The 25,841-nt window shown below is 31.6% G+C and overlaps 2 protein-coding genes across 3 annotated transcripts; one reads left to right on the top strand and one right to left on the bottom strand.

The window, feature by feature from the left end:
* Nucleotides 1–7,416: 7,416 nt before the first annotated feature.
* Nucleotides 7,417–10,534, top strand: LOC11440732 (ninja-family protein AFP3). Of its 2 annotated transcripts, XM_003598955.4 has the most exons (4): nt 7,417–7,618; nt 7,976–8,038; nt 8,159–8,396; nt 9,965–10,534. In XM_003598955.4, exons 2-4 carry the CDS (start codon nt 8,033–8,035, stop codon nt 10,378–10,380), a joined length of 660 nt encoding a protein of 219 aa, XP_003599003.2. In that variant the 5' UTR covers nt 7,417–7,618; nt 7,976–8,032; the 3' UTR covers nt 10,381–10,534. The 2 variants fall into 2 exon arrangements, with proteins under 2 accessions (XP_003599003.2, XP_039688354.1); XM_039832420.1 differs by lacking the exon at nt 7,976–8,038.
* Nucleotides 10,535–11,081: 547 nt separating this feature from the next.
* Nucleotides 11,082–12,720, bottom strand: LOC11418604 (uncharacterized). The gene is made up of 2 exons (XM_003598954.4): nt 11,778–12,720; nt 11,082–11,526 (listed from the first exon to the last, which is right to left on the bottom strand). The coding sequence occupies exons 1-2, from the start codon at nt 12,404–12,406 to the stop codon at nt 11,352–11,354; spliced, it is 804 nt and encodes a 267-aa protein (XP_003599002.4). The 5' UTR covers nt 12,407–12,720; the 3' UTR covers nt 11,082–11,351.
* Between the last annotated feature and the right edge of the window lie 13,121 nt (nt 12,721–25,841).

Raw genomic sequence — 25,841 nt, 5'->3', positions numbered from 1 at the left:
TAAATTTTTTCATTGCACACACATTTTCAACCAAGTGGAAAGCAAAAGTAGGGAACATGAAACTCGCCACAATTTTCCCCAGAAAAATTCTGTGTTTTTGCAAGAACAAGGGAGAAATGAACTTAGTATTTATAGAAGGGAGGGGGAGTTTATGGCCTTAGATTGCATTTAAGAATGGAGGGGTCTAATTGGTTCATTTGCAATTAAATTCAGAGACAAGGGTTATGTTCGTCATTCACAATATTTTCCATACTAGTAACTAAACGTCTCTTTCTCCTCTTCCTTGCGTAAATATAGTTTGTTTCTTTTTCCTCTTTTGTTGAAAATGAAATGTGTCATGAGACTTATGTATGGCAAAGTAAGTTTGGAGAAATATATTTACCCAATATAAATAAATATATAAATGGGTTAAATATACTTTTATTTTCAACCAACAATAACAAATTTAGCATAACAGAAGGACAATATAATTTTCAAGGGGGGTAATTGTTAGTTTACTAAATAAAGGGAAATTGCAGTGGTTAAGATTAGATAGAATAGTTGGTTAATTAAAATAATGTATAAATAGGATGATATAGAAGGATTGGGGGAATGATTCAATATCCTAAATATTTATTTAATAATTTTTTTTTTAGCTGAGATTCGAACCCCAGACCTTGTATATATTATGCATTGTTCATACCAACTGAACTAAGCTCACGATGACATTTATTTAATAATGATGTTATTAGGACAAATCCAAGAATGAAACGGCTGAAATGATAGCTTTATCCTCACTAGGAAAAACATTTTCTCTTGTCAAAAAAAAAAAAGGAAAAACATTTTCTATTAGATTTTATAAAGCAAAAATGATAATCAAGAATGAATACAAGCCAATCAAAATCAGCTTTGAGCGGATATCGGGGGAGGTTGGGAGAAAAATATGGAAAATCCTAAAATAGTGGATGAGTGGCATACATGCCACATGTATCGTAAAACAGTCGAGAAGCCTTTTTTTTCTTCTTTAAATAGCATTTATTTTTATTAAAATACACTATTAAAATGGGTGAACCTAATTCGAGTGAGCTTAACTCAGTTGGTAGGGATATTACATTTTATATGTAGGGGTCGGGGTTCGAACCCCAGACACTCCACTTCTCCACAATTAAAATTGTGTGAACTCTAGTCATTAGGCTACTTGACCAAAAAAAAAAAAGGGGTGAACCTACATTACCCTTGATGAATTGCGTGTAATTTACCCTTAATGATAAATAAGATTCGATTCTAGAGCAAAGAAAACGGAGATCGCATGTTGAATGAAGGAGATAAAAAATTTGATGTTTTTGAGATGAAAAAATAGCAACGGATCGTAAGAATAAAGATGAAGAAAATATAATTTTTCTTTGATAGAGGTAAGTTACCACTCAATTCATCGAAGAATAATGTAGTAAAAATCATTAAAATGACCCTTTCGATAGCTAATGGGATTGAGAATGGCTAAATTTCATTTTTGGTCCTTTAACTATTTAGGTAGTATCACTTTGGTCCCTTAATTAAAATTCGAATTATTTTGGTCTCTTAACTTCTCTCCGTTACACATTTTGGTCCTTTTCGTTAGTTTTAATTCAAAAACGTTAAGTTTTCTTCATCTTCTTCTCCTCTTTTTCATCTTCATATCATCTCCATCAACCTTCAACAACAAGAATCCCATAAAAATTCCAGAAGAAAATGAATCGAATTTTAATTAAGGGACCAAAGCGATACTACCTAAATAGTTAAGCAACCAAAAATGCAATTTAGTCAATTGAGAAACTATCACCCAAAATATGACATACATGTTTGCAAAAGCGCCGAACTTTCTCAAAGTTTGTTTTAAGCCTCAATTATTATTAACCATAATTTCTTTTTGAACAAATCAAAATGGAATCTATTGCTCAAAGGCAGAGTGATTCCCCCTGCACAAGGTGTGCTAAAGTGATGAATCACCCAAAGTCTGTTACAAACCACAGGCACCTAACAAGAATGCCGCCACCAAAAATATATAAAAAAATTACATGACACCCATACAAAGAAGTGAGTATCTCCATCCAATCATGAAAACCAAACGCAATAGGAACTGGATGCGAAGAAAGCCATAAAAAGGAAGTTACTTCACTTTATCAACAATACTAAAAGGATCAAGAACCACATTTTTGAAGATGCAGTTGTTTCTTTCCTTCCAAATTGCCCAACTACAAGCCAACCAAATGACCTTAAGATAAGAATGAGTACATTGTGGTCAGCCTGCCAAATGAATAAACTGAAAATAATGATCTGTAAGCGATCCAGGAAAAATAGAAGGGACACCAAGCCATTGACAAACCAAATACCATGCACTTCCAAATAAGTCACAACCCCTGAATAGATGATCCGTCGTTTCTGCTGACCCACAACCGCTCACACATACATTGTCAATAGATTGTAGGACATGTTGACGCACCAAATTCGATCGAGTTGGTATTCTATCCTGAAGTAGGCGCAAGCAAACAACGACACTTTGGTAGGAACTTGTTTATGCCAAACATCATGAACAACTCCAATAGGTAGATGTGTATCTGAAGTGGTTAGGAAGCGATAGCTCCACTAACCGGCTCAAGTAACCACCTCCAACGGACCTGAATATTATCCTGCAAAACTACATTATATAACAGAGCAGCACACTCCCTCAAACTTTCCTCCTCCCACGTCAATAAACGACGCCTCATTTTACTAAGCATCCTTATTTATTATAGAAGAGGGAAACTCTAGAATGAGAGGTTTCTCTACTATTATTTTTCTTCTTTTTAATAAATTTTTTTTCTCTTTTTTTATTTCTATTTCATTCCATTTTGCAGCATATATGTTTGAATGGATCCTCAATATTCACCCTAAAATATTTTGTTTACCTTAGAGCTCCTTGTCGATGTTTTTCATTTTTTTTTTATCGCATTTGATATTTCCATTTTTTAAGTCATAAACAAATCTTGGCCCATATAACAAGCCTCTTGTAAAACTAACTTGAATTGTTAATTAATCTAGTGTCCAATTTTATCTGGTCACTTTGAAAAATTTCCCAAAAAAATAGATAATAATGTACAATTTTATCGTTTGCCATCATTTTAAATTTCCTGTAAAAATCTAAAAAAGACCAAAGAATATGAGATATTAATTCATTTAGTCCATTAATATTGAGCTCATATTGGGTGTGGGAGAAGGAGATGGTAGAAGAGTGTAGGATCTTATTGACTAATGTTGCGGTACAGTTAAATGTTTCAGACAGGTGGCAATGGGAGCTGGAAAAACATGCTGGATACACAGTCAGAGACGCCTATCATGCACTGGCATACATGGCAGCCCCCACTCTTGACAAGACAGCGAACCTTGTCTGGCATCAGCAGGTTCCCTTGAAAGTTTCCATTGTTGCGTGGCGGTTGCTAAAAGACAGGTTACCAACTAAAATCAACCTCCAAAGGCGCGACATTGCTCAGGTAACAAACACTTTGTGCGTTTCGGGGTGCGGCGGTATAGAGGAGTCGGCATCACATTTGTTCTTACATTGTCCTGTTTTTGGTTCTCTCTGGCAGCTTATCAGATCTTGGATTGGCGTGATTGGTGTTGATACTGACAATGTCAGTGCCCATTTTTACCAATTTATTCATTATTCAGGTTATACAAAGGCGGCTCGACGTTCATTTTTACTATTATTATGGCTTTTGTGCGTTTGGTTGCTGTGGAATGAACGAAACAACAGGCTGTTCAAAAACACTGAAACACCTATTGAACAGCTGTTAGATAAAGTAAAATTTCATTCTTTGTGGTGGCTTAAAGCCAACAAAACCACTTTTGTGTACGGTTCTCAAAGTTGGTAGTCGAACCCTTTTTATTGTCTGGGTATCGACTGACTTTTATTTGTAATTATACTTTGTGACAATTTGTTTGCCGGGTTGGAACCTTTAGTACACCTTGTACTGAGGAGTTTCCATCGCCGTTGCTAATATATTTCATTTTGATTTCTTAAAAAAAAAAATATTGAGCTCATATTTTCATAAACGTCTAATTAAATCTATAGAATAAATTAAAAAATAACAAAAAAAAGGGATTTTTTTTTTGTTAAAAAAAAATAAAAAAAAAGGGATTTTTGATGCAACATAAACTAGCCTTGTTTTCTACCCTTATTTAGCTTGCTTGTTCTTCTATCCTTTTTTCCAAATAAGACCACAATTTTCACCAATTTATACTCAATCCAAAAGGTTGGTCACTTCATTCCATCTTCCATATATCTGTCAACCAATTTTTCTTCTTAACATTGGGAGTACACGAAAATAAAATTCTTTTTATTCACAAGCTATGTTTAAGTGGGAGTACACGAAAATAAAATTCTTTTTAACATTTTTTAAAATCAATTAATGTAATTACAATAATATATCGCGAGCTTAACTTAGTTGATATAAATAATGCATAATATATGTTAGACCTTATATGTTTATTTTTCATGTTTTTCTTTGAATTTTTTTTAAAGTATTAAATATACTTTGAAATATAGATTTAGTCCGCGCTCCAAAATCCTTCAAAAGGTACCCCTCCCAAAAACACCATAGTCGGTTTTTACTTTTAAGCCTATTCTCCTGTTCTCGTTTTTTTCTTCTTCCATATAGTCGGTTATCATTTTTACTTTCACATATAATCTTCAAAGTATATTTAATATAGTGGTGATCTAAGCATCAAACAATTTTATTTGCGTGATAATCTTTTTTTTTTAGGGACTTGTGTGATAATTTTGAAAGCCTTTTTCAAAGGAAATTCTAAAAAAAAAATTGATCAACTAATACAAAAGATTGATATTCATCGTCTCAAAGATTGTTTGGTTGAACTAGTGTCTTTTTTCTTTCACCATAATTTTATCCTACTAAATTTTCCTTCACTAAGATTTTTTCCTACAAAATTTATTCTTTGTAATATTTAACCGAAACATATCATCAATAGACATCCAATAAAAAATGTTATGAATTTATTGTTCATCAATTAATCTTTCACATACTTATAACTCGCATAAATGACGGAGCCACGCTAGATTCTAGGGATGCACCTAAACCCCTAACCTTTTTTAAATTTAAACGTGTAATGCAATGCCATTTTTATGTTGAACCCCCTCATATGTTTAGCATTAATGCACCACTTTGCATCAGTTCTCTCTGTCTCACTTGATAGTTGACACATGAAACGAAACACTGTCAGAGTCAAGTAATTACATATGACATATTTTGATTTGAGTTGTGTTATTTGAACATCCATATATGTGACAATTTTTGTGACAACTAAAATTTTACAAAGGATATGAGATAGTGACAAAAAACCAAAGCAATAAAAAGAGAAAGTAAGAAGATAATGTGAGTATGAGAGAGAAAATTATCACAAAAGTTGTAAAAAAAAGAGAAAGTAAAATGATAATGTAAGTATGAGAGAGAAAATTATCACAAAAGTTGTAAAAAATAGTTGTTTAAATATTTCTGTTCCGAGGCATGCAACTAAGCTTTAATTATATTCTGCTATCTTATTTGTAACGTAAAGTAATTCTCTCTCCTAAAGTGTGAATTGGTAGAGCATACATATTTGTCAATCAATTTTCATAATTTTTTTAGTATGTTATTTTTGTAAATATAATTATAATTATTAATTAAATTTAATATTTTGAACCTCGGAGTCCGGGTCCGAACAATGCCACCATCTATCATTAATGAGTGGATTCTAATGTGATTATTCGGTTACTCTCTCCGTTTCAAAATATAAGCAAATTTTACTTTTTAGGTTCATTCAATTATTGATGTATGTGATCCATATTATAAATGACATACATCATTAATTGAATAAACCTAAAAAATAAAATTTACTTATATTTTAAAACGGAGGAAGTATCTATTTGAAATCTTATAAATAGGATAAGTATGCAATATAGAGTATAGATGACATATTTAAAGAGAATAAAGTCTCAAAAAAAAAAAAAGAATAAATAAAAGTTTTCATCTTCTCTATCTTTGAGTCACATGGTCTTAATGGAGATCTCAAATTTTAAGTGAGAACCATATTTTTTAATATCATAATATTGAAATGTAATAATATAAAATTATTGATAAATAATTAATAGGTTTCACTTAAGATATTTGTATAAGGTGCTCGGTTGAAGGAATTGAATGCCTATTATATATTACTATTAGTTTTTATTAAGATACTATTAAAACATTATTAATGAATGATATATACACGTGAAATCCACTTAAATATTCAAACTAGATGTCTCCATTTTGTAAACCGTTAAACCTTTAAAAAATGTTATAGAGGAGAAATTAGCCCACCTATTTTATTATCAAGATAATAGTCATTTTGTTCTTTAAATATGCAACTAATAGGGATAATATTTGGGTGACATAGTTTTTTGGTGACATTGGTGCATTTTAGATGAGGGAGAATGATGGATGAGAATGATTCATTAAGAGAGAGATGGGAACAATGTCATTAATATTACCAAAGACTATATCACTCAAATACTATCCAACTAATAATCACCGTAGTCTTTTAATTTATCAAAATTTCTTTTGATTGTGCAATTTATTTGTCAAAATAATTCATAATCTTAAAATATTTCGTTATCATTACCATATTAATCTTTTAATATATTTAATTTTTATCATACCAATACTTATAAATATTTATTTACCGTCAAAACAATCTTCATAGAAAAATAATTATATCATCATTAAATAACTATTTTAACATTAAAATTATTTTAAAACTTTGACCTATTCCTTAGAGCATCTACAATAGTGAGGTCTTCACCATTTAAGACCTAGTACCTAATAGGTACTCCTATTATGGGGGAAAATTTTGGAGGTCTTCTAAGATCCCGGGTCTAATTTAAGACTTCGGGTCTAATTTAAGACCCCCATCTTTTAGTGGTTTCCACACACTTTTTTTATTAAAATAATATATTAGTGGTGGAATGTAAATAAGGAAGAGTTAGTTGTGGAACCCATTTAGACTTTTTGCCATAAGGTCTCCATTGAAGTGAATAAGTATATATTAGATACTCTTATTAAAAAATAATAAAAAAAATGATGTATACAAGTGGGATCCATTTAAAACCTTTTAATTGAGGATCTCCATTATCGATGACATCCCGATTAAAATCACTATTGCATCTTTTATTATCTCTTACTTTCTTTTGACAGAACACCGACATGACATTATTACCCTTTAAGATTACGTGGCATAGTGAAGTGTGTCCGACAGAAGTTGATGTAACATGCAAAAGAAATAGACAGACGAAACACAAATGTGACCGTAGATGTTACACACAATCTTCTCCATTCATCACCACGTGTAACTTTTCTTATGCCTTTTGTCATAATAATTCACAAACAGCACAACACATACACAACCATCAACATTGAATTTGTACACATGATACACCAACACATCACCCTCTCTTCTTTCTTCTAACTTCTTAACACCTTCTTCAATTTTCTATATTTTTCTTCTACTTCTTTCTTTCATCAAACTCTTTTTTTTTTTTCTTCTTCTACTTCACTAAATTCTTAGCTTACCACCCTGCAACATTTTTATTCAGGTTTGTATATATTTTTTGCTCAATAAATTTGTATTTGTATTATCATATCCTGTGTATATGTAAATTCAACCTATTTTAACTTGTGTTTGTATTTTTCTTTAATTTTTTTTCATAATCTATGAAACACAGACACGACACAGTAACACTGACATAGATAGTAATTTGAGAGAATAACGTAATTCAGTGTAATTATAGGTGTCGTGTCTGTGTCAGTGTCGAATACCGACGCGTATCCAACACTAGAGACACCTCTAATATGAGAAGTGTTCGTGTTTTATAGAAATGACCATGTAAATTTTAATTTGTGTGCCTAACTTGTACTTGCATTACTTTTTTTTGGTATTTCTTTCCTCTTAGAAAATTTCAAGGGAGTTCTTCAGTTGAAAGATTTTCCTCATTTTCTCTTAGGTTTCAATGGAGGTAATAATAAAGAAAATGCAATTAATCAACTTCATTATTATTATTTTTGGTTTCCACTTCTTATTATGTGATAAACTAAGACAAGTGTAAATGTTTGTATTTTTTTTTGTTTTTCTTCAGAGGTTTTATGGTGAGAAAGAGCAACACTCCAAAGAAATAGACCTTACTCTTAAGCTTTCTACTTGTGGTGAAAATTTGGAAGAAAAGAGGTTGATAAGGTCATCATCAATGGCTGGAGAGATGGAAAATTGGTGTTCCTTTGTGCCATCTTTAGAGAGATCTTGCTCTCTTCCAATTGATAGTGGAAAGATAATGTTGCTAGAGAGACAGAGAAGTGTGGCAGATTCAGAGCTACATGGTAACTTTTGTTTATTCAGCAATATTATATACTCCTTAACTCATTCTAAGTTTTACAGTTTTAACTTTTAATTTTTGATTTGGAGTAAATACCAAATTTGATCTCGAATTTGTTGGACAATGTTGATTTAGTCTTTGTCATGATTTTAAATTGTGGTTGCGGTTATTTTGTGAACCGTTGTATTACGGAAAAACATAGAAAATGTGGTTGCGGAGACCTCAAAATTCATTATATTTTGGCTACACAATTGTGTTATTTAGAGCATCTACAATTGTAGTAAAACGAAATAGTCCTTAAATGAGTCACATCATGCATTAAGCACTCGATGACTCCAATGCAACACCTTTATATTAAAAAATCACTAAATAGTGCTACCAGTAACTTTATATCATTACATGAAGAGAATATTTGTATAAGTGATGATGTGACCAACTTTTACCTATTTTCCTTAATTTAATTGTGGGACTAGTTTGTTATTGAAAAGATAGTCTTTGTAAATGTGATGATAACAAATAGGTATTCATTTTTTTCTTCCTCCAACGAGATCCTTAATAGGTTGGTGTCTTTATTAGGTAAAAGACTCTTCATTAGAGATGCTATTACATTGTCAATATTTATATATATTTATATTTCAAAATGATCTTATCGTCCCTTAGTTGGTATTTACAAATAATATGACGACATTATCAATATTAGGTAAAAAAGATACTCTGAAGGGTTTTTACATAGGTTTGGAGACTATCCGACAGCATTACATCTGCAATTGCGGCAGCATTTGTTTGTGTTTTGCCGCAATATCACATTTTGCAGCATGACCAAAATTGCAGCCGTAATTTAGAACTATCTAGCCCTGCTTTTGATTTTTCAAATTGTTACCCTACATATTTGGTATCATGTTGGAAAACCGTTGAACGCGCTTCAAAATGACACTTGTAGTTGACACAACGTGCGATACTATTGTTTAGTTGTTCGTGTCTTGATGTTATTGGTGACTAATGCTAAAGAGATACCGAAATTTCTAAATCATTAGCATATCTAAGAACATAGATTATATATGGTTGGGGGGAACTATATTTTGTGTACTTGTGCAGTTTTGTTAGATACGAGTAATGGCAAATTGGCAATTCTCCGGTCATTTCAGATGAGAAAAATAATTACGCCGAGTCATCAAAAGACATATGGCTACGAGTTTAGTAGCAATGGGAAAAAACAGAACAAATTTTGAGGTTTCCTTGTTATGCGTGTTAACCAATGTTGTAAAAACTGGACCGAACCGGTCGGTACTGTCTGTTTGATGGTTGGTTTGATCCCAATTGTACCGGAATACTGTCTTTTTTTTTTCTTCATATGGCTCAACCGTGGTTGAACTAATTGAAATTATTGAATCACCTGGAGGTTCTACTCTATCAATATCCGGTAACATTTTTCTTTGATTAAGCTTAATTGTTTTTGTATCCGATTTTGAGACGCCATTCAAATTTCTTAGCTGTTTTTTCATATGATTTGTCTTGTCTGAACCTTACTTCTTTTCATCCTAATTGATGCATTCACATGTGACTCATATATAGGTCCAAGACATTCAGCTGAAGTAGTAGTTGATTCCAAATTTCAGATATCAACCAAGCGTGAAAATGTTTCAATGATTTTCAAGAAACCAATAGGCAAGGAAATTCCCCTTCCACCTAAGTCTGCTGATACTAAACATGAGAATCGAGCAAAAAAGACTACTCTCCCTGACTACTGCAGTCTTAAAGGTGATGTGATGGAGATATTGAGACAAATGCCGACCGTTACAACGACTGGAGATGGCCCAAATGGGAAGCGAATAGAAGGATTTCTGTACAAGTATAGGTCTGGTGAAGTTTGTATTGTATGTGTCTGCCATGGTAGTTTCCTCACTCCAAAGGAGTTTGTGATGCATGCTGGTGGAAAGGAAGTGGCTAATCCAATGAAGCATATCACTGTTTATCCTGTCTCATTTTAGAGATCAATGGTGGTAATGTCTTTTAGATTTCGTCTTTGTTAGAATGTAAAGGTAAGTGGAAACAATGAAACTATCTTTGACTTAGTTTAGTTTTCAATGATAATCCTATGCATTGTTCAAGTGGTTTGTGTAGAATAAAATTTCCATCGAAAAATCGACTCATGAAAAACTACGCGGTATTACTACATTTCTGAAATGCCTCTAAGTGGCTAACACATTTTACTCTGTCAACAGATCCCACTCAATCATATGTGTGACTTTAGAAGTAGTTATGATGCTAATACCATTGGAAGGTTTAAGGAATGTTTAATCCATTGAGGGTGGGCCTTGGTTATGATAGTAGAATTTCATTTCCCTATTTAGAAAACCTATGATTTCCTTGACATCAGATAGCAATTCCAATGGTTGCACAGGTGCAATCAGACTAAACCTATTAATATACAATATCAATGAAAAACTATACTTATCTACGAGTTCCTAACTATGATGTACTGAATTAGGCCTAAACGGACACTCCTCAGATTAGGCGTGTCCGACACCGACACATATAATTACACTGAATTATGTGATTTTTTCAAATTATTAGCGGTGTCGGTGTCTTGTCATGTCCGTGTCCGTATCGGTGCTTCATAGGGTCTAAAAAGATAGACCGTATAAGCTATTTTTAAAACAAAAGATAAAATCAAATCAAATCGTTTTCACAAACTGTCTTATTATGCATGTCGAAGTAAGTTGAAAACAGCTTATGAAAATGTCAAACTATTTTCATAATTTCGATCAAACAGTCTCATGAGTGTTTATGTCAATAAGTTTAGTCGATCCGAAACAGTCCCTAAGATGGTAAATGAAGAATATCACTAACCGGTTAGAACTGTCTATCATGCAATGCATGTGCGTGATATTAAACTGTCATCAAGGTGACAGACATAGTAAAAATGGTTTTGTTCAAAGTCAAGAGGCTCTAATGTGTTCTAATGGCAACATGTGAAGCAAGATAACCATTTGTTCTGAGAAGCATTTGGGGTTGATTTAGGGTTTTGAGCTGCAGCTGGTGTTCCTTTAACATTCTGTTGCACTGGCTGCTTCACTTGATTTCTCACGTCTTCGTTTCGTTTCGCTGAAGGTGTTTTGTCTCCATCTGTCATTCTTCACATTACAAAAAAAAAAAGTCAAACCACTTTCTCAAGAAACCTAGAATCAAATAAAGATCAGCATTCTAGTAGTTTAGAAAAATGTCTTCAATTGTAATCTCAATAGGGACATCAAGGTATTTGATGTCTCTGCGACCACAATAGAAGCCAAGTCAGTTATGTTTAACTGTGACTCTTGGCGAATTAAAGATCACAACATTACCGCGATTGCATGCGGAATTGTAAAGATTAGTAGACATAACTTACACTTTAAACGCATAAGATCTGGTGCTCCCATCTGAATGAGGAGAATGATCATTATTCGAACTAGAAAGAAGTTTGGAACGTGCTGCCGCAGTAGCAGATGCCGTATCTCCTTTACTTTTACTCTCTTGTTTGACACTAGATTCCATTATAACCTGTCTCATTGTCTCAGCAGCTTTTTCCTCAGTTACTCTCGAACCACCATCTTGTTCACCAAAATTTTGACTAATAGCATTGAACTTAGTACCTTGTGGTTGAGGTAAAATTGGATGATGATTGGTTTGAAAACCATCAGAAATGTTGTGATTGTGATTGTGATCAATAGGCTTATCCAACTCACTGGATTTACTCAAGTGATTGTGATCAATAGGGTTATCCAACTCACCAGATTTACTCAAAAAAGCAATATCATTAGAGAAACTCATAGTTCCCATATGAATACTAAACAAAGATTCATTAGAAGCAGTGCTCCATTGATTGTTTGATTTGGTTCTATTGAAAACATGTGATGGAATTCTGTCTGTGGGAGATGTAGCAGCAGGATCCTCTTGTCTTTCCATCATCTGTATTGGAAGGTTTTGTATTGTCTTAGGAACATCTACATCACTAGATTGTTTTTCATGCTTTGGCATTGAGCTTATTTGAATATCATCATCACTAGATTCGGAAGTTAACACGATATCCGTTTGCGATTTTGGATGTACAATGGTATCTTCTTTGGTGTTACTTGAAGCATTCAGAGAATCCTGCACGCGTTGTTGAGTTGAAGTTTCAGAAGGAGCTGTGGAAAATGATGAAACTGATGAGTTTAACTTGTTAGCAACAATATCTGTTCTGAAATGAGAAATGATTTAGCACAACTTTTTAAATGGTTAACACGATTTAAATATGTGGTTATTACGTTCAGTAAATGGTTAATGAATATAAAAGGTGTCGAAACTCTTTAACCACCAACATAATTTCACTAAAAACGAATTTGAACGTGATTGACCACAATTTTCAGGTATTCAACTCTAAATGTAGTTGAACACCTGAAAATTATGTTTTGTCGTCAATGAGTTCCGACATCTGCTATATCCATTAGCCATCTACTATACGTAAATAACCACATATTTGAATTGTGTTAACCACTTACGTTAATGGAAAACTTGTCAAATTTTAGTTGTTCAAATAACACAACTGTTCCGAAATTTCTACTAGATATGCCGGGTTGTCCTTATCCTCTAACTGAAAATGTATTTATGAGGATAATAGTACCTTCATGTTTCTTATCAGTTGCACTATCAAGTTCTTGCTTTTGTGTTAATTCAAGTGTGAACAAAGAGTCTAATTCTTGACTTGAAGAGGAAGCATGAAGAGGTTGCGTTGTTTCATCATGACTAGGTAAGGTCCAATGATCTTGATGAAGCCATTCATTACCATGATCATGATGTTCAACAATCTTATTCGAGTCGATGATAGTACTTGTTGTTGGTACTTGGAAGGGATTTCCGAGCGATGATTCATTTGTAGATGGTTGGTGCAAACTTGACTCAAAAGGTACTTGATCATGCAAATTTTCAGATTGAGTTGTATTCACATGTTTGATGTTAGTAGTGGTGTCATGATCATCAAGTAATAAGAAGGGATTTTGTGATGTTGATGATGATAATGAAGAAGTTTCTGAGTTATTTGGAAAAGAAGGATGAAAATCACCAAAAGGGTTAGCATTATTTGCTTCCAAATGACTATTAACACCTTTTTGCATCATTGAAGAGTTTGTTTGGTCATTGGTAGGAAGAAAAGTTGAACTTTCAGTATGAGGTGTTGTAGAATTAGTAGTGGTTGCATTTGAAATAAAGTGAATGTGATCATATGAAAGTTCTGCTTTCTCTTCTGAGATGAATGGTTCACTTTGAGTCAAATTTGTTGAAGGATTAGTTCTTGGATTAATACTAGATCCATTGCCACTTTCATGTTCCATCAGCCAACAATGTCAAGTGATTTTTAGGATCTTGATATGCTGTAAAACAAGAATTTCACATATAAGTAACCATATTCCTATGAACTACAAGGGTTAGATGGCTGCTATAAAGCACATATACGGACATACGACGCGAATACTGATATGTCTAGCCAATGGTTGGGTTAAATTGCAAAAGTTGGGTTGACATTCCATCCTATAAGTTTCTCGCGCGCCCTATGCGGTTCGGAATATAGAATTCGAATGGTATAAACACCCTATAAAACCTTAAAAAATACGTTGAAATATTTCAGATTTTAGAATCTAAATAGGACACGTGAGAAATTCATAGGGTGGAAAAAGTAATGGCCAAAGAGTAAACCATAAATCATCAAATTACATGAAATATTTTACTATTCATCTGCTGATTATAAGAAAGAACAAACTTTTGTTGACAAAAAATTTATTTATAGTTCATCAAATTAGAAGAAAATCCCTACTATACATCAACTCATACTTCTATTAAGCCATATACTTTGTAGCCAAACCTTCCCTAATGCATATTGGATTAGGAAAAGTTTGGTCACACTTGCATTTTCTCAAGAATGGCGGGATAAATTGTGGGATCCATTTAAAAACATAAATTGAATCATTTGTATAAGAGTGAGCATGTGTTTGGAAGCTTATAATATCACGGTGAATAGTCACGTTGGATAAGAAGCTACAACTAGCAGCTTTTCTAAATCACTGTGGAAATAGATCAAAACGTGCAGTAGCGGTAGGTCACTGGATAAACAAACAAGCACTGAAAAGATAGGAAGATTATAAAATCTTACGTGACAATTTTTAAAAGGAAAAAAAGAGTTTAGAACAAAAGGTGGATTTTTTGTGATTCCAATTATAATTGCACCCTGCATGTGTTACATAAATTAGGTTTAGCCTGTTAGGTACTTTCTTTCATCCATAAACCCCAATTTTTCTTTTTATTTGCTATGTGTACAATTTCAATTCCAACAATATCATATATCATTATATTGTTAATTTTTTGACTGAACCAAGAGAAGGACATGCATCTGGAAAAACCTTATACATCCCAACTAAGTTGGCATATCTGAAGAACCCCTGTCCTCTTCTGTCAACCTCACTATTAATTCATATCAAGAGGAATCTTAAACGTTACATAACGAAATAAAACACGATTAGCACTTACCTAGTCTGATTTCCGTCAAAGACAGATGTTTCTCGCCTCTACTCCTTCGTACGATATCGCATTACTCTTATTTTGAATGATAAATGCAATTCTCAATTCTTCAATTTCTGTCTCTAGGTCATACCTATCATAAAATCATAAAAAATAAAAAAACATTACACAAACGGAAATGCAAGATGCTTATTTCTAACAATTTCAACAAAGGATTTGGTCAACAAAACAATGAAATATGATGGATATTATGGCAAAGCAAAAAATAAAAGAAAACCTATTTTTAAATGAAAACAGAAACAAAACCATAATTTGTAAACCTTGATGTAATGTTATGTTACCTCAATCTCAATGTAAGAACAAAAAATTCAGGAATTAGATTAATTGAACAAAGTAAACCTCGAGAGAGAGAGAGAAAGAGATTGCAACAAGAAAAGGTTAAATAAAGGAGGCAGGGCGTTGCACAAGATTAGGCGTTTTCCTTGACTAACAAACATCAGATCTCAGGTGCCTCGTTGGCAGAATAACCTAAAAATTCAATAGTCCCTTAAAAATGTGATAGCCCAATTTAATGATCTTGGATTCAAATTCCGTGAGCATAATCCAGTTAGCGCGGGAAGAATCTATTGTTATATGTACCAGTCAGAGTTCGAATCTCGCACACCTCATTTATTCACCTTAAAAAGGTGAATTCTAACTATTAAACTCCTTGGCAATATTTTTTTTTTTATTCAATTGATTTATTGTGCATAGAAATTAATTTTGTATACGAGTTTAATTTATATATATCGTGTTACATATAATTTTTTTATAAATACATTCAATAATGTGTTATTACAATATTTAATGAGTTAAAAACACATGATTTATCATACCTCATTAACTAATGTATCAATATATCATTGAATGCATGTATAAAAAAATTTTACATTGAAAATATGATAACTTAAAATTTATTTTAATATTATCAATCAATTAGTTTATGAGATTAATTTTCTTACATCGATGAAGCAAACTTGTTTCCACGCGCATTCAATCAAATCATGTTAAATAGATATTTGTAAAAATGTTTTAGGAAGTAACCCAAAAATAGGTGGAATTATGGTGTGATTTGTTGGATGCATATGAAAGAAAAATGTTATATACACTTTGTATAAAAATTGAATCCTTAGTTTATGATTTATACTTGTTTTATTATTATTAAAAATTAGAATTTAGGGTTAAATATGTTTTTGATCCTTATAAATATATCAATTTTTCATTTTAGTCCCTCTATAATTTTTATTGAACTTTTAGTCCTTATAAAATTTTCAATCATTATTTTTGGTCCTTCCTTTAAAGTAAACGCATATGTTGAATTCATATTTTTTTTTAAAAAAATTTGCTGGACAATGTATAATATTATAAGGATCCCTCCCCAAAAAATTATAATTTTTTTTTACCAAAACATGAATTAAATATGAATTTTTATATTTTTTGTGGTAAAAAATTCATATTTTTTTTGGAGTGATTTTTACAATATTATATACATTTCTGCACAATTTCATTGAAAAATACAAAAAATTACTTTAAAATAGGGACCAAAAGTAGTGATTGAAAATTTTATAGGGACTAAAAGTTAAAGGAAAATTTTAGAGGGATTAAAACGAAAAGTTGATATATTTATAGGGACAAAAAACATATTTAACCCTAGAATTTAACTTATAGATTGAAGTTGCATAATTAAGCTGTTTTTAGCTAAGAGATAAGAAGTTTAAGGTTTGAGCTTAAATCCGAACAAATGAGAAAAACTAATCCAACAAATAATTATTAACATTTGTCAATTAAAAAATACAGTAAAACTGTTTTACAGATTCATCTAATTAAATCACTTGATGATACTTATCTTTTTTTTTTTAACAAGGCAAAATGAAATATATATATTAACAACCAAAAGTTTTGCTCCCTAACATAAGGAGTGTATAAAGAGGCAAAACAAAGTTGCACAAGGTACAACACACTGTCCCAATTCAAAAGATTAGAAATGGAAAAAACAAATCAGCCAATCCCCAAACAGACAAGGGGATGTTGCCACCATAAATGATAACCAAAAGGAAAGCACACATTTTTAGTTTTTAACCAGTCGAGAGAATACATCTTAACTTTTTCCAATAGCTGCACCATTGTATTAGTTTTGTTAGCAAAATTTTTTTGGTTTCTTTCATTCCAAATAACCCAAATGCAATAAAGCCAAATCAAATGAAGATACTTATCTTTTTTAAGGTTGGTTACTAAAATCCTCTAATACACACACTCAATATTCACTATAAAAAGTAAAAACAGGTGCCTTCTTTACGGATTATAACTCTAAGCATCCATTATTATTAACCAGTGAAAAGACGGACACTTGTGTGCTTATCTTTCCGCTTTTTTTATTGTGCTAACATTTGAAAATTATTAACGGTGTTTTTTTTTATGCAATTTTGTTTTGGATTAAAACTAAAAATATAAATGTTGGTTGGTTTCAAGTTATAACAAGTCAAACTAATCATGACTATTTATTTCAATGACACCAACAATATAACAAACAAATATAATCTAAATTCTCTTTTTTACTGACACCAACAAGGCATAATTGGAATAATGAAAAAGTAAGTGTAAATATACTCATCTAGTTTGTTACACTTTTTAAATGATAAATAAAAAAACCAAACATATATATATATATATATATATATATATATATATATATATATATATGGCTTAATACATCCTCCGGTCCCTTAACTTATTTTGTTTTCTCAGTTTGATCACTTAACTATTAAGTGTCTCAAATTGGTCCCTTATGTATTGTGTCGTTACCTATTTTGATCCTCTCCGTTAGTTTTTTAATGTCTAATATTTTTGATATGATTTCAACCATTCGATTGTCGGTCTACTGTATACAACAGTGAATCAGAAACTATGATTTTAGTAACCATATGATTTCAAAATAACCAAGTCCAAAGTTTAGCTATTGGTAGAGTTTAGAACCTGAAACTATGTTCAAAGTTAAATACAGCGGATATAAAAGAGATAGAGAGAAGAGAAAGACACAAACAATTTATCGTGGTTCCTTGTACAATCCGGAAGTAGTCCAGTCCCCTTGTCACTTACAAGAGATTTTTCACTATAATCAATCAGATTATAAATGCTCAAGCACACAAGCAAGAGACTTCATATGCTCAAGCACACATGAAAGAGACTTATAACAATAAAAGATTACAATGAATATTGTTTGGATTAAACACTTGATATACAATCAAATGTGTTCACAAAATACAACACAGTTCAGACTCTTAGCTTATGAATTTCTAAGATATGAAAGTTTATAAGAAATTCTAAGTATTTGATGCGTAGTAATTTTGGCAGAGTAATGGAAATTATAAAATTATAGGGTTCTGTTTAATCTTCAAGTCTTCAATCCTTTATATAGAGGTTGAAAAGAGACGTTGAAGAGTGTCAGTGCATCATAGAGTCATTTGAGAAGCTTGATTTGGTTAATGTATTATGAAGGAATAATTTTGAATCATTTCCTTGATAAGGAATTAACTGTTCTTTTCAAATGAAGACACATATGTAGCTTCGTACAATGCACATGGGAATGTTGGAGATAGTGGTCGTACACTTTGTCCTTCAGTGTACTTCAATGAAAGTGACACACATTGGCCTTCTGACATCTTCAGAACCATTGTGCTTGACCTTCGGAAATACCAAAGCTTAACATCCAATGCTTCTACTCCTTTGTTCTTCAGCTTGTTCAGAGTCTGACTTTCAAAGTCTAAGAGAACTTCAAAGTCTAGGTGACCATCAGAGTCGGACTCCTACTGATTCTGACTTGAAACATAGCTTCTCATGAAAATCTTTGCTCTTCAATTTGTTCTTTCATAACCAATATTTTGATTAAGACATAATAAATTTTAGACTAAGGTCATGCACACTTGAACAAGTATTAGTATATCCAATTGAACTTTTAATACCTTGTTATCATCAAAACTTACGAGGCGTTGTTTAAAACTCTTTTTTTTTTTTTTTTTTTTTTGTTAAGTAGCCTAGTGGCTAGAGCTCACACAATTTAATTGTGGAGAAGTTGAGTGTCCGGGGTTCGAACCCCGGCTCTTGCATATAATATGCAATATCCCTACCAACTGAGCTAAGCTCACGGGGATTCATTTTTTCACGTATATTAATAATAATTTACTCTTTCATTTTTACTAAACAATTTACTCTTGCACATATTATTTTAATATTTACATATTAAGATATTATATCTTTTTGACCAAATTTTAAGATATTATTTTATGGTTGTTTAATATTTTAAAACTAAAAATGCTTTAATGGATTTGACTGATTTATATGATATTTTTTCCCTACTAATAAAGATGATATCCGTTATATAAAAAAATATATATAAAAAATCATTTTACTATAGAAAGAAGGTTGATAAAGGACAAAGGAGGCACATAGTGACAAAATATTAGTCAACAGTCTATTAAGTGCATATACTATGCACTTGACTTTCTATAAAACATTCAAACATGAATTAAATATATTGTTTTTTCGATAAAAATATGAATTAAATATTATATCTAAGCCTAGATAGAGGCTCTGAAATTTTCCCTATAAATTGATGCTCTCTATAGTGTCACTTATGCCTTTCATGCTATACAGAATCCATCGGTGAGTTATTGAGCCTTAGTGATCATATCTTTTGGTTTTGAGCATCCATCAATTCTCGTATCTACTCCTCTATTTAGGTATATATTTTTTAACTATATATCATTTTCATGTTGAAATAATCATTGGTTATGATCTACTAATATTGCAATGGTGTATATGTATATATGTGTCACACGGCCACATGATTATGTTCACTTATGTGATTCAAGGTTGGGTTTGGTTTGTGAATGTTTTTTTGTTGTTAATTTTTTTAATCATGTTTATATGTGGAAGTGTTTTGTCATGCCCCTTCTTGTTTGATTTCTTGATCATCTAATTGATTGACCAATCAACCTTGTTTTTAAAACCTTAATCTCTTGTCTATGAATTTATTGTGTGTTTGATTTTTTTTTTCTTTTGACTGATTGTGTGTAAAATTTTCATGTTTTAGAATTTGAGCTTTTACTTTGTGAAAATAATTTAATATTCTTATATTATATTTTTATAACTCAAAATTTTATGCACACATACTCTTGTACATTTTCAGATCTATTATGTTTTTTTTAAGGGATATCTATTATATGTTATCCAATAGCCTTTTGAATTTCCTTAAAAAAAGGCCTTTTGAACATAGACCGTTTGAAAAAGTAAATATATTAATATCGGATATAAGTATAGAAAGCGTTACATTTTTTATCGATGGCAACTAAGTCAAAAAAATTATAATAAAAAACTATTTGTTTATTCGAACTTTATAAAATGGTATTTTAATATTATTATCTTGGTGGCTAGCGAATAGACACACATGTTAATATCATATTTTTATACAACATCCATACTCAAAATAAAAATATTTTTTACTTCATATTGATTAGTGTTCAACACACACCGTCCATATGAATAATAAACCATAATTATTGGTACAAGTAACACATTTTAACCATATTTACCTTTAACAATACAAAAAATCATGATCTACATTTAATTACTTTTATTTTATCAAATTATTATCGATGCTACATGTTAGCATTAGTATCATATGTCTATAGTTATGTTGATATATAGTTGTTCTTTTGGTGTGCATGCAGGAAGGAAGAAAGAATGGCCAATCAACATCGGTTAGGTAATTGGTCTACTGAAGACAACAATCCTGTCCATGATGCTAGATCCCTGAGGTATATGTTGGGTATTAACGTTGCTGGTAATCGTGCTTCTTCTGTTTCCTCTTCTCCACCAAGAAGACTTAATGGATTAACTCTCAACATGATTCCTACTTCTGAAAACGGTGGATGGACACACCTGTCATCCGTCCGAGAGAGAGATAACAACCCATTCTCCTCCTCATATCCAACTATTGGAGGACAAAATGGAGTTGGACCTGTTTCACCTGTTGCAGGTAATAATATTAGTGATGTCATGTCAATGTTGCCTTTTGGTGGTGGAGTTAACACCACCATAACCAGCACTAATGTTGCTGCTACTACTGGTAGAATATGGTGGAACCAACGTGGTGGTGGAGTTAACACCACCACCACTGATGGTGCTGTTGTTGCTACTACTGGTAGAAGATGGTGGAATCAACGAATATTAAATGAAGTTGTTGATGTTGGTGGCGGTGGAGTTAACACCACCACCACTACTGTTGCTGCTCCTATTGGTAGAAGATGGTTGAGCCAACCCATATTAAATGATGTTATTGATGTTGGTGGTGGTGGTGTTAACACCACCACCACCATTGCTGCTGCTACTACTGGTAGAAGATGGTGGAACCAAGCTATATTAAATGAAGTTGAAGATGGTGGTCCAACAAGTTTTCTTGCTTCAACTAATGTTCCTGGGAGGTCTGGTAGTTTTGTACCACCGCCACCACCTTCAAGTCCATTACTGAGTGACTACCTGATAAACCCTCATCCACCTCAAAGTGAGCAATACATGCAAACTGATTCAACATTGGCAAGTTCAGAGAATCCAGCTCGTGCTGGCGGTAATAACGATATTTTCATTTCTGCTTCTGAAATTAGGACTGAAACGGATAGACTCATGGATGAGGTATATATACTTTTTAATTAACTATGAGTTTTTTTTTTTTTTTAAAAAAAAGGCAATTTTTTTTTCATTAAACATAAATAATGCCTAATGTATAAATACTACAAGATACAATTTAATTACTTGTGAATATTTTTTATTGATGATTGTTGAAAATTAATTTTGTGTTAATATTGTGCATCACTTTCAAATATTCTAGGTTTATTTCCCATTGATGATAATTGTTTTTATAGAATGTAGCTATATCTATGCATGTGGAAATTTAATATTTCAATAAATTGGAAATGATGATAAATGTATTCTATGGATATAATTTTGTTGTTAGAAATCTATCTTAATTATGTTTCTTTAAATAAAACTTGTTACCTGATTTAATTAAGAGTCCAACAATAGGTGAGATATAGCTTAGCTTGACAAAATGTTTATAAATGGTGGGTACGTAATACTTACCTTAGAAATTAATTTTTGAGTGAAATTCTATAATGAGATCATAGTTCATTTTAAGATTAATTGTGTTGTGTGCTATTCAGTCACCACTATTGGACTACGGAGATTACGTTTCAGATGTCTAATAATTAGCGTAATGGTTAATGCTAAGAGTTAGACATTGAATAAAATATGCATGACAATTAATTTATAAGTAATAGATATTGAATTATGTCCAACTCAAATTTTAAGATTAGTTATTTAGGTTATAGATTGGATATACTTTGTAGTGATCTAGAGTTACTATATTGTAAGAATGTGGAAATGTAATACTACAATGAATTGGAAATGATGAAAAGTGTGTGTTAGGAGTATTCATATAGTTAAGTTGTTAGAAATCTATCCTAAAAATCTATATATCTTAATTGATTTGACTATTAATTTATCATTATTCATGAGTTAAATATGGCTTTAACACTTTGACATGACTTTAATATTTGGACATGTAATGTAACAGATTGAAAGCACCCTACAACATCTTCGCAACGGTGGTTCTATTAGGAGTGAGGTAAATTAATTACAGTCAAATTTGGCATTTTCTTATAACGAAATTCTTTTTATGATATCATTACTTTTTCCAAGTACTTTTGAACACACGTATTTCTATTATATCAGATTTTAAAAAAATTCATGTACTTTTACTTTTCTGTATTTTGCAAATATATATGTTACACAGGATATGATGATACTTGATTTTTTGGTCACCATAAATCCGCTAATTGATTCAGATGATTGGTTGAACGAGGTAAACGTTATGTAATTTATAATGTATAGTTAATATTATTTTTTCTTCACATTGTGTGCTAAATGTTATAAAAAAAAAAGTAGCTAGAGTAGAGTTTAATTATCATTACAAGATTATAATCAGCTGATTAAATAATGAATTCAACTATAGATAATGACGGCCCTTGAGGGTCACATTGGTAGGGTTGAGAGGGGGCTGACAGAGGAGGAAATTCTCAGGAGCATCCATGAAGAGACTTACCAGTTTAACCCTGATGAAACCAGCACTCAAAATCAAACATGCACCATATGTCAGGTGAGGCCAATTATTTGTTTCAAATATTCATATATATCAACACATGAAGTTCACAATTTAGCTTTAACAAAACTAACTTTCGTTTTTTTATATATATTTCTTATTTGTGTATGTGATACAAATTTTTAAAATAGTAATTATAAGAGATTATGTTTTATTTTCAGTCGTAGATTGGAAAAAATAATTTACTTGTTTCTTTCTTTTTGAAAACTCATTCATTACCTCAAAATTTGATATCACATTTATTGGATTTATTGTTATTTTTTTTTTTAATTTAGCTTGTCATTCAAATTTTGCTAAAAGCACATTAAACTCTCTAGTGAACATGATACTGAGAAGATCAAAACTCACATTACAAAAAATGATTGCTTTTATAAAAGTAACACATTTATGTACAATCAATTTTTGTAAGAATAAGTTGAACTAAATATTAAAATCGTCATATATGAGCATCTTCAAGTCTCATAATATACCCCTTATTTTCTTTTCATGTTTATTAGGAAGACTTTGTGGATGGGGAGAGTATTGGTAGACTTAACTGCATACATGTTTATCATCTTCACTGCATCAAACAATGGTTGGAGATGAGGAATGCTTGTCCTATTTGTAAGAAAAGAGGTTTGGAAATTAATGAAGATGAGGATGGAAATTGATAACAAATGAAGTTGGTCTCTTCAGCTAATACTTTTAATCCTACCAATATTGCTTTATCTCCCCCCAAAAAAACTATTGATTTATATTTTTACAATTATTGAGGATTTTCGTATTATCTATTTTTGGTTTTCATGGTTTACATTGTGAAAAGTCTTTCCAAAAAATATAGTTTACTGTTTCATTTTAATCAGTTGCATGATAAGTAAGTTGAAGAACTTATTTAGACAATAATATCGTTGACCTCTTTGATATATTGTTATCTTATGTGATCACCTCTTCTTATTTTTTATGTGATCACTTTTGATACAAAAGATTTGCTATCATTTTCTACTTTGCCTTGTTGAACTTGAAATATATTCTCGTTATATCAAGTATGTGGAAGAGTTTCACTTTCTCATGAGAAATATAAGTTGCTCAAGATATAAGTGAGACGATATTGTAGATTCAATATCTTCATATTTTAGATTAAGATGTGGTGACAAATCTTTCAAAGTTGTTTGTAATTTGGATTCCTACATTACTCAGGTTTCTGGTTGTTGGGTGTTTGTGTGTTTGACCACCCTCACCCCCTGAGTTAACTTTTTCAATTATAAAAACATTTAACATGGAATCAAAGTAGAGTTAAGGACTACAATGTGAAATTTGGACCCAAGACCATGCTAAACGTGAGGGTAGGTATTAAAGTTGTTTGTACTTGGTTTGAAGTTTCACATTGTTCGGATTCTTGGTTTGTTGGTGTAAAAATGTGTTTGACCAAACAATGTATAAAGAAGAAATGTGTTTTTGCGATAGATGTTGGAGTACTTCGAAGAGCTGTAACATAACAGTTTTGGAGAACATAGTAATGAGTCAAAGAAATGAAAATGATAATATAGGAATAGTAATGTGGACCATTATAGAAAAGAGAAGGTTAAGGAAATAAAGCATGAAATATGTGTGATGTAACTTCTCTTTCTTTCTCTGATTCTAGTACCTCTGTTCTATTCTTCTTCTTATTGTTCCTTCATCTTCATATTCACCTATTGTTATCTATCAAAAACTATTGTAATTACCAAATTGTAATGTTTCTTTGGATGACTTAATAGAATATTGTTTGCATTTCCATTCAAATTGAGTAGAACCATTACATTGGTGCTTTCATTATCACCATGGCAGAGTATAGACGGGATCCATCAAGAGAAGATCGATGGGCACAAATGGAAGTTTGGCGTAATGCTTGATGGACGCAGATGGCGTATTTGGTCGAACCAGATTACATATCATGGATTTGAATTGAAGCTAAAATGGATCTACGACACCAATACTTCTCTAGAAGCTATTCCTATGGTGTTTAGAACTCAATTGAAAAAACTCCAAAACAGTCACACTCGTCTCAGTCCATATCTTCCATGGCTAAACCCAAATCGAACCAACAACCCAATTCATATATGGCTGAATATGCACAAGAAATTTGAGAGTCCTGTGCCAGAATTTCCAAATTGTCGCAAGAGGACATCGACGCCATCAAATCCACAACCGATGCATTTCCTACTAACGACATTATTTCATCCGTTGAACCAATCAAGGAACATTCAGTCACCAACGATTTTATCCAAGTGAAGAATTCAATCGTGACATCAGAGTTCAACTCCTTCAGATTCTGACTTGCAACATAGCTTCTAATGAAAAAATTTCTCTTCAATTTGTTCTTTCAAAACCAATATTTTGATTAAGACATAGTAAACTTTAGTAAGGTCCTACATATTTGAATATTAGCATATCCAATTGAAATTTTAATATTTTGTTATTATCAAAACTTAAGAGCCATTGTTTAAAACTCATTTTGTTCCAACGAATGTCACGTATATTAATGATAATTTACCCTTCCACGATTATTATTTTAATATTTACATATTAAGATATTATATATTTTTGAGCAAATTTTAAGATATTATTTTATGCTTGTTTAGTATTTTAAAACTCAAAATGCTTTAATACATTTGACTGATTTATATGATATGATTCTTTTTTTCCTAGTATTAA

This window comes from Medicago truncatula, chromosome 3 (genome assembly GCF_003473485.1).
Source record: "Medicago truncatula cultivar Jemalong A17 chromosome 3, MtrunA17r5.0-ANR, whole genome shotgun sequence".
Classification (NCBI taxonomy): domain Eukaryota; kingdom Viridiplantae; phylum Streptophyta; class Magnoliopsida; order Fabales; family Fabaceae; genus Medicago; species Medicago truncatula.
This window is presented reverse-complemented; position numbering and strand designations above follow the sequence as displayed.

Coding starts and splice junctions, on each gene's coding strand:
- LOC11440732 (XM_003598955.4), top strand. Junction 8,397..9,964: donor GGCAGATTCAGAGCTACATG/GTAACTTTTGTT, acceptor ACTCATATATAG/GTCCAAGACATTCAGCTGAA.
- LOC11418604 (XM_003598954.4), bottom strand. CDS start 12,406: ATGCCAAAGCATGAAAAACAATCTAGTGATGTAGATGTTCCTAAGACA. Junction 11,527..11,777: donor AGATCTTATGCGTTTAAAGT/GTAAGTTATGTC, acceptor TGTAATGTGAAG/AATGACAGATGGAGACAAAA.